Source organism: Lampetra planeri, chromosome 7 (genome assembly GCF_965212315.1).
Source record: "Lampetra planeri chromosome 7, kcLamPlan1.2.h2, whole genome shotgun sequence".
Taxonomy (NCBI): domain Eukaryota; kingdom Metazoa; phylum Chordata; class Hyperoartia; order Petromyzontiformes; family Petromyzontidae; genus Lampetra; species Lampetra planeri.
In genome coordinates, this window is record NC_136113.1 from 17020940 (window position 1) to 17031068 (window position 10129).

Here is a 10129-nt window from a genome sequence, read left to right on the forward strand (position 1 = left end):
GCTTCATCCGTGTGTGTGTGTGCGGATGCACCGTCAATATATTTATAATCTCGTGTTAAATATGAACGAAAAATCCCGACATCACATCGCTCTGCGCTGCCAGTTTAAATCTCCACGACACTCCACGTACACGCGCACGGTCACTGCACAAACACGCGTGGGGCATCGTGGCCCATCAGGGGCTCAGCGGTCGAGGTAAAACACATTCCTGCTGCGGAGGGAGCTGGTAGGAAAGTTGGGTTGCTCGGTCAATGGCCAGGGTCAACGGCGGCGTGGTGTATTCCGCAAATATGCCCGACTGTGAGGGCGGGCACAAGCCGGCGTGAGTAGGTTAAACGTTGAGTTTATAAGGGCACCACGGGGTGACCAGCCCCTCCCCACCCAGCCCCACCCCCACCCTCCCCTCCCCACCCAGCCCCACCCTCCCCTCCCCACCCAGCCCAGCCCCTCCCCACCCAGCCCCACCCTCCCCTCCCCACCCAGCTCCTCCCTCCCCACCCAGCCCCTCCCTGCACGACGGACACAATAATCCCCTGTGGGCTGGTGTAACCTGGAGGTTCCTACCAGTATTATCTAGGAGCTCCATCATAGACAGCGACTAAACAATGGACCGACGTTTTAGGCAACGGGCCCCTTTATTTATTTACGATGCCACTAGTTTTGAATCACGTTTATTGATGCAATCGGACTCGTCCTAACAGGTGCGGCGCGATCGGCCGGTGATGGGTCGAATCGGAGGTCAGAATCAGGGTGGTGACGATGCGTGGACACGACGCGCCTCTCAATGGGCGGCTGTCGACCCTTCCAGGGAGGTCACCGGTTCGCGAAGTTCCACTTTGGACCCGGCTACCTGAGCAGGTCGACTCCGCCTCAAAATGAGTACCTGGTGCGACGTCTAAACATCGCCACCGGGGAGACAAAGGCGGCCGGGCGTAACGCTGGCCTCCGACCCCCATGGCGTGTCGTGGCGGCCTTCACACACACACACGTATCGATAAGTGCTCGCTAACAGCACTTGCCCCCATGTCTGTAAAGGCGATACACGGGGATCTTTGTCGTTGCGTATTGACACGTCGCAGCGCACGTGGCAGCTGGGCGAGACAAACATCCACGGGCCGTGCCAGGAAACATATCGTCGACCCATCGAGAGCGCGAGGAGCAAGGTGGAGCAGTCGGTGTGCTCCAGGCTGGTCACGTGGTACAAGGAGCAAGGTGGAGCAGTCGGCGTGCCCCAGACTGGTCACGTGGTACAAGGAGCAAGGTGGGGGCAGTCGGCGTGCTCAAGGCTGGTCACGTCGTACAAGGAGCAAGGTGGGGGCAGTCGGCGTGCTCCAGGCTGGTCACGTGGTACGGGGAGCAAGGTGGGGGCAGTCAGGCTGGTCACGTGGTACGAGGAGCAAGGTGGGGGCAGTCAGGCTGACCACGTGGTACGAGGAGCAAGGTGGGGGCAGTCGGCGTGCTCCAGACGGGCCGCTGCTCACGTGGGCATCGTGAGATCCGCGAAGCTCAACAACTTTTACCGCAACGACCACTAAACCCACACGCACGTGGACACGGCGAAGTATATTACACACACACCACGTGGGTCGCGACACCATTCACATTTGGTGAGGAAGGTCGGTGCAGGAGGCTCGCGAAGGAACGCGTCGCTACCGGTTGACGGTGGCCCACGGTCAGGAGTAATACACAGGGTGGGCAGCCACAGGAATGGAACGCATCGCGAGGGCGACCCCCTTAGGAGATGGAGCGACGCACTGGGTTTGTACGCGGGGCGTTGGAGGGGTTGTTTCATCGCAGGATTGTGAGATGTGGCGACGGCTCTGGGAGGCCTTCATCCAGCAGTGGATTGACCACGACTGTGGGAAGCTCCAGCGGGACACGCGGCGCGGGGGCAGCCCCCCCCCGTCCCTGCGTAAGCACCGCCCACTTTCACACAGCCACGCCCACTAGGCCACTAGCCCCGCGCGGGCGGCTTCCTCGCTCCCTGCCCCCCACTGCTGGAGTAGCCCCCCACTCTTTGCTACGAGGGGACACCGTGGATCCCCAGTAGAGGTGCGTGTGTGCGTATGTCTGTCTGTGTGTGTGCGTATGTCTGTCTGTGTGTGCGTGTCTGTGCGTGTGTCTGTGCGTGCATGTGTCCGTGTATGTGTGCGTCTTGTGGGGAGCGGTGGTGTAGTGGTTAGCGGTACGCTGCACTACGAACCCGAGGACCCGAGTTTGATTCACGCTCATGGCCAACACCAGTGACGATTATCTGAACCGGTCCTCGGCTTCCCCGATGTCGATTCAACCTCAAATGAGTACCTGGTGCGGTGTGTAAACATCGCCACTGGGGAGACAAAGGCGGCCGGGCGTGGTGCTGGCCCCGTGCTATACGGGGGGATCTTTGCATTTGTCTGTCCGTGCGTGTGTCAGTGCGTGTGTCTGTCCGTGCGTGTGTCAGTGCGTGTGTCTGTCCGTGCGTGTGCGTGTCTGTCCGTGCGTGTGTCAGTGCGTGTGCGTGCGTGTGTCCGTGTGTCCCACGAAGGTGTGCGGTGTCAATGGGTCCTCAGAGTGCCGTGGCGTCAAGGCAGTCGCGTCTGCGAGTCTTGTGTCACTTCCACCCCTGGCCGTCCCTGCGCGCCGTCTCAGTGCGACACGTCGACGGGCCGCGGCTGCGCGAACGCGAACCGCTTGCGCCGCACGGCCGGGCACGCGGCGAAGACGCAGCCGGCCGCCAGGGCGAGCGCCAGGCCGCACCAGCCGCACGCGAGGGCCCAGCCGAACCCGCGCGCCACGCCGCGGGGCAGCGCGTGGGACGCCGTGGCCACGCACGTGCACAGCGAGATGGTGCAGAAGACGCCTGGCGCGCACCGGCCGGCGTGCGGGAGGGGGAGACAGGAGGAGGGGGAGACAGGAGGTGGGGGAGAGACATCCACGGTGTCACATCAGCCAGGGGAGGGGAGCCCCCGAGTGTTGGCGCCGATGTCATTGCGCGGAGTGGAGCACCCCCGGATCCCAGCTCACTGCTACACGCGAGCAGAATTCAAGGCGAAGCAGCGGCCAGAGTGATTCTAGAGGCGGCACTCACCGATTCACTCGCTTCACTTACCGGCGGTCGGTCCCCTACGTATCACTCTTCTAGAGCTACTACTACTGTGCTGTCATGCTTACTGCTTCCCGTGAATATGTTTACTTGAATCTTTAACTCCCATGTTGAATAATCGGTCTCTACCAGACTGACTGTTTCGTGTCATCCATCACACTGTGTTCAATCACCACACTGCAGGTCACAATAACTCACTCACCCACTCACCACACCGCAGGTCACAACAACTCACTCACCCATACCCACTCATCCACTCACTCTCCCATTCACTCACCCACACCCACTCATCCACTCACTCACGCACTCATCCACTCCCTCACCCACTCACCACACCGCAGGTCACAACAACTCACCCACACCCACTCATCCACTCACTCTCTCACCCCTTCACTCACCCACTCACCACTCCGCAGGTCACCTCGCTTCTCTCTCTGCTCCACTTTGGAATCCCCTTGCTGCCTTCATCAATCGCCGTCTCGTCTCCCCCAAGCTCCTGGAGCCCCCAGCTCCATTCAAGATCGGTGCCCTCGGCGTATTTGCTGTCGGTCATTCGACGTCGCTGGGCCTGTTCTCAGCAACTCTGTGCTGTTAACATTTTATTTAAATGAAACTATTTATTTTATTTTACCAGGTAAGGCCCCACTGAGCTATGTAGCTCTTTTTCAGAATCGATCTGGCGTATCACAAATGATGGTTCGACGAAGCGGCTTATAACGTTGACATTTATAGCAGCCAAACACTCCAAACGCGTGACGTTTCTAAACGTGGAGGAAAAAACCGGAGAACCCGGAGAAAAATCCACGCGGCCACGGGGGAAGAGAGAGAGAGAGACACCACAAACTCCAAATATTCAGGCGTCAGGGTCGGGATCGAATCCACGAGCTCCTGTATACCAGGCGAGGTAGTTAACATCTCGCTCTCGTGGCGCCGGTGTTCTGCCTTTCCTCGCCCGTGCGGTGTCGATGTTCCGCCAAGCTAGCTGGCCCTGCGAGCCCGCGTGGTGGTGGTGGCGGTGGTGGCGGTGGTGGTGGTGGTGGCGGTGGTGGTGGTGGCGGTGGTGGTGGCGGTGGTGGTGGCGGTGGTGGTGGTGGCGGTGGCGGTGGTGGTGGTGGTGGCGGCGCGGGCCCTCACCGGCCATGAGGAAGAGCAGGCCGGCCACGTGCTGCGTGAGGCTGGGCTCCCAGCAGCAGCTCAGGGCCCCGATGACCACCCCGCAGCCCAGCACGGCCAGAGCCATGCCCAGGAAGCCGGCAGTGATGCGCCGTAGGTCTGAGCCGTTCCACACACGCGCACGCACGGGGGGGGTATGGGTACACGTGGGTACATGGGGGTATGGGTACACGTGGGTACATGGGGGTATGGGTACACGTGGGTACATGGGGGTATGGGTACACGTGGGTACATGGGGGTATGGGTACACGTGGATAGACGGGGAATGGACGCACGGGGTATGGGTCAACGCGCGTGGACACGGGTGGGTGTAAAGGAAGAGGCACATGGGCAGGAGTTCATACTCGATGTAGATTCCGGTGCACGTGCTGGTGGTGCTGATGCTGCTATTGAGGATGCTGCTGGTGCAGATGACGGTGATGGTGCAGATGCTGGTGCTGGCGTAGATGGTGATGGTTTAAATGATAGTGCTAGTGGTGTAGATGGTGCTGGTGTAGATGGTGCTGCTGGTGTAGATGGTGGTGTAGATGGTGCTGGTGGTGTAGATGGTGCTGCTGGTGTAGATGGTGGTGTAGATGGTGCTGCTGGTGTAGATGGTGCTGGTGTAGATGGTGGTGTAGATGGTGCTGGTGTAGATGGTGCTGGTGTAGATGGTGGTGTAGATGGTGCTGCTGGTGTAGATGGTGCTGGTGTAGATGGTGGTGTAGATGGTGCTGCTGGTGTAGATGGTGCTGGTGTAGATGGTGGTGTAGATGGTGCTGCTGGTGTAGATGGTGCTGCTGGTGTAGATGGTGGTGTAGATGGTGGTGTAGATGGTGCTGGTGGTGTAGATGGTGGTGTAGATGGTGGTGTAGATGGTGCTGCTGGTGTAGATGGTGCTGGTGTAGATGGTGGTGTAGATGGTGCTGCTGGTGTAGATGGTGGTGTAGATGGTGCTGCTGGTGTAGATGGTGCTGGTGTAGATGGTGGTGTAGATGGTGCTGGTGTAGATGGTGGTGTAGATGGTGCTGGTGTAGATGGTGGTGTAGATGGTGGTGTAGATGGTGCTGCTGGTGTAGATGGTGCTGCTGGTGTAGATGGTGGTGTAGATGGTGGTGTAGATGGTGGTGTAGATGGTGCTGGTGGTGTAGATGGTGGTGTAGATGGTGGTGTAGATGGTGCTGCTGGTGTAGATGGTGCTGGTGTAGATGGTGGTGTAGATGGTGCTGCTGGTGTAGATGGTGGTGTAGATGGTGCTGCTGGTGTAGATGGTGCTGGTGTAGATGGTGCTGGTGTAGATGGTGCTGCTGGTCTCACGCAGGAGGTGCCACTCGTCCTGCTGCAGGCGCCGCGTCGCGTTGTGTGACAGCTGCCTGCCCAGGGCCCTCCTGGAGGAGCTGTAGCGGATAGCCACGCAGCGGCGCAGCGAGCCTGGCGCGCGCACCGCACGGGGCGCGCGCTGTGAGTCACGGGCGCCGCCTACGGACAGCCACGCGCGGCCGCCTTTGTCTCCCCCTGCCGATATTTATACACCTGGCCGGCTACGCATTTAACGTTGAGTCGACCTAGGGGGAGGCCCTAGGTCGGCGCAGCTGTCGCTCGCCACCGATGTGCGAACCTGCCCAGGGGCTTCCCTCCCCTAGGTGCACTCAGCCTTAAAACAAGCACCTGGAGCGCTGTGTACAGACTCTGATCAAGCACCTGGCGTGGGGAGCTGAGTGAGGGGCGTGGCTAGTTGAGTGAGGGGCGTGGCTAGCTGAGTGAGGGGCGTGGCTAGCTGAGTGAGGGGCGTGACTAGCTGAGTGAAGGGGCGTGGCTAGCTGAGTGAGGGGCGTGGCTAGCTGAGTGAGGGGCGTGGCTAGCTGAGTGAATGGGCGTGGCTAGCTGAGTGAGGGGCGTGGCTAGCTGAGTGAGGGGCAAGGCTATCGTCTGATTGACAGGGCAGCACACGCGATTCCCACCACCGGCACCCTTCCTGGCGATGCGATTACTGGGCGATTCAATAATCGATTATTATTGTTTTTGCAGAGCCTAAACGCCCCCTCGGCAAACATAATTTGTATGGAGGTTGCGTAACATCGTTAAAACAAACATCGATTCTCGCACGCGCGCGGTCCGATGCGTGACCCTCAATGGTGAGTCGATGCGTCCCGACGTCCCTGGCCCTGGTGACGACGCCTGACAGCCGCGCATCGCGGCCCGGTGTGACGCCACACGGACCCAGCAGCAGGAGCACCAATAATATCAGCATCATCAGCAGCATCAGCAGCATTATCATCAGCAGCAGCAGCAGCATCATCAGCAGCAGCATCATCATCAACAGCAGCATCATCAACAGCAGCAGCATCATCATCAGCAGAAGCATCATCATCGTCAGCATCATCATCAGCAGCAGCATCAGCAGCAGCAGCATCAGCAGCATCAGCAGCAGCCATCTGTTGCGTCGTCGTCGTCTGTTCGTATTGTTCTCGAGAGCGCTGCTGAATTCACTTCCACAGAGCTGAGTTCGAGTGGCGGCTGATTCGTCTTCGCAGTGGTCAGTTGAAGCGATCCCCGTTGACTTCCAAGGTCAACATTCACCTCGATCATTAAATGATCGCGATTCACTTTCAGAGAGATAACTCGGCGATCAATAGACCTGATCGTAAATTGGTACAAGCGGCCGTCATCCATTCTCACAAAGACATCGGTTCATAATCTCGACCCCCCTCCCTCCCTGCCATAGCCTCCCGCCTGCGAGTTAAAGGGACGTGCATTCACTCGGACAGATGTGGATGCATGTTGAACTTCTTTCGCACCGCACGTAGCCCACCGTGCTGATCGGCGGTGTAGATTTGCCTTTACTGCGTATAGCGACCACAGGCCCCCCACGAGCTAAAGGTACCTGGCCATCAAAGCGACAAGAGGCCACAAAACTCCTCCTCGCCTGAAGACCTGACGACGCTTCTGGGCACGACTCGAAACGGCAACCGCAGGGAACATCGCAGCTGCTGATGGTGCTGATGGCGATGATGGCAAATTGTCCGGGCGGCGTGCGCAGCCGGTGGTCACCACCCAGAAGAGAGGCCGTGGCACCCGTGACGCAGACCCCCGAATCACACACGCGGAGGAGGAGGAGGTGGCGTGGTCGCCATCGTCACAGCCACAAAGCGACCGCTCCGTTACTCCTGACTGCCGCGGTCAGCTTGCCTCTTAAACCTCCTCAATGTAACACTCGTGCTGTTGTTCTACAGCAGCAACAGCCGTACGGGCAGGTTTAGAGCGACTTTCATGATATTTTATGGTGATTAAGCGTGCTTTCATTCTCATGGAGTTTGTTTAATGTCACAGAGATCTGCCACAGAGATCTGAGTTATTCGCTTCAATGGGAGTCCACCTACGTAGACATCTAACGCATTACAGCGACCAGCATTTGCTATCACAGATCTATACATTTAAGTCAAAGATCCCCCGTATAGCCTTCACATACTCTTGGGCAAGTGCTGTTAGTGAGCACCTCTGAAGGCCGGCACCGCACACGAGGGGTGCGTGGCCAGCACCACGCCCCGCCTGGCCGCCTTTGTCTCCCTAGTGGCGATGTTTACTGCACACCGCACTAGTTACGGGATTCGTTTGAGGCTGAGTGGACCTAGGGAAGGCCCAGGAGCGTCATTTGTGTTAGTGGCCGTGAGAGGGAATTGAACTCGGGTCGCTGGGTTCGTGGCGAACCGCCACATCAAGAGACACGTTTAAGCGACTGTCACTCTATTTTCAAAGCGATCTCTTCCTTTCGATGCCCGTGTGAACACGTGTATTGTGGTTGCCGCGATACGGCGACGCCACGATTGCGTACGATGAAAGACCCGCGATGATTGTAACGTCCGTTTGAGAGAGAAATCGATGATAGTTCTCATAATTTCGTGTCGGAGAGCACGATGATTGCGTGCTGTACGTTGAACTTCTTTCGCACCGTACGTAGCCAACCGTGCTAATCGGAGGTGCGGGGAAGGAAAACAAGGAACTAAACACAACAACAACAAAAACATCATCAGGAAAGATGCGGTGGGCGAAACGCGGCGATCACCCAGCCCGTTATTCGCGTTCCTCGGCAGCGCGGGGTCGCGATTATCACACGCGACGTTCTTCACGAGTACCCCCCCCCCCCCGCGGCAGCGTCTCAGAGACGCCGAATTGTCCTGTTCTCCCCACGGTGACAATTTGCCTGCCCACATACCTGTCCCGCCATAAAACGGGGGTTTTAGTTTTGTACACATCTCATCAGCAGCACACGTCCTTGCCTTGCTGCGAGCGCATATCGGCAGCGTTAGTTGCTTCAACACAAACGACACAACTCTGGACCGGGTTTCAACTTGCAACGTCTCATCAGCAGAGCCAGGCTCGCTGGAGCCAACGCGCAGCTCCCAGATGATAATTACAGACAGGGAGCCTCCTCTCTCGCTTAGATACCGGCCCGAGATACATACAAACACACTTGCATATAAACCGACATATACACTTGGATATAAATCGGTCCAGAGTGTGCTCGTGTTGAAAGCAATGCTGCAGTGATGCTCAACAATGATTTCACATCCATCTAAGTTTCACGTGAAGTCACAGACATGGGAAGGAGCCGCAATGTTTGCGTGATGTAGTTACTCGTCTGTGTGCGTGTGGCCGGGTGCGCGTGAGTGGGGAGCGGTGGCGTAGCGGTTAGCGCGCCGCGCTACGAACCATGCACCCCGGGTTCGATTCACGCTCAGTGACGATTAACTGAACCGGTCGTCGGCCTCGCGTAGGTCAACTCGGCCTCAAATGGCGCGGTGTGTAAACATCTGCACTGGGGAGACAAAGGCGGTCAGGAGTGGTGCTGGCCACCCACCCCCTCGTGTGCCTTTGCCGGCCTTCATGAGGTGTTATTCACGAACAGCACTTGCCCCAAAAGTCGATAACGCTATCCGGGGAATCTTTACCTTTTGTTACAAATGTGCGCGTGCGTGCGCGTGCGTGACCTCGCGGGGTCACCTTTCTGCACGAGGGCGTCCAGCTCGGGGTCGTGGCCGCGCCGATAGCAGCGCCTCCACAGCCCTGCGTGCGCCGAGAAGACGGCGCGACCACACTCGGGCTCCTGCTCCTCCTCCTGCTCCTCCTGCTGCTGCTGCTGCTCCTGCTGCTCCTTACCCGCGCTCTCCCCGGGACCCCCCTGGGCGGGGGCCCTCGCCCTGCCCGCGGGGTCCGCCACCACTCCAGTGCCCACGGGAGCCCCCCCTCCAAAACGCGCCTGGGGGTCCCGCCCCCTACCAGACAGCCTGGAGCCCCCAGCACCCAAATGCCCTCCGGGTCCTCCAGATCGTCCAGGCTTTGCGCCAACTCCGTGCCCTCCATCACGATCATCATCTCCACCACCACCACCACCTCTGCCAGGCGCCCCGTGTTGCGGTGGGACGGCGGGCAGGTCCCGCAGCGGCAGGTTGTGGCCCCCCGCAGGGTCGTGAGCGGAGGGCCCGGCCGGGCGCTCGCGGCAGCGCGCCGCGTGCACGCGCGCGTCCGTCTCGTACCAGTGGTCGCTTACGAAGGCCAAGGAGAGCAGCACCAGGGCCATGCCCGCGGCCAGAAGGCCCGACACCTGTGGCACGCTGCAGCTGGCCATCGCTCCTGCAGCTGGCCCAACCCCTCTCAAGCCCTCCTCCACCTCCTCCTCCTTCAACTGATGCTACTGAGCGCAGGGTGATGCCTGCTGGCGTGTGGTGGCGGTGGTGTGTTGAGAGTGTCTGGGCTGGGTGATTGTGGTCGAGTGTTGGATCTTGGTTCGGTGTGTCGGGTGTGCTGTGGGTTGTGTGTACTGTTTATGGGTGTCTGTGTGTGTCGTTGTGTGGTGGTTGTGTGCTAGTTACATGCTTGGCTTGGTGAATATGC

At 59.0% G+C, this 10129-nt stretch overlaps 1 protein-coding gene across 1 annotated transcript; it reads right to left on the minus strand.

The window, feature by feature from the left end:
- Window positions 1–1976: 1976 nt before the first annotated feature.
- LOC144720106 (transmembrane protein 178A-like) lies at window positions 1977–9863 on the minus strand. Its single transcript, XM_078596592.1, has 4 exons — window positions 9239–9863; window positions 5555–5668; window positions 4220–4357; window positions 1977–2842 (listed from the first exon to the last, which is right to left on the minus strand). The coding sequence occupies exons 1-4, from the start codon at window positions 9861–9863 to the stop codon at window positions 2628–2630; spliced, it is 1092 nt and encodes a 363-aa protein (XP_078452718.1). The 3' UTR covers window positions 1977–2627.
- Between the last annotated feature and the right edge of the window lie 266 nt (window positions 9864–10129).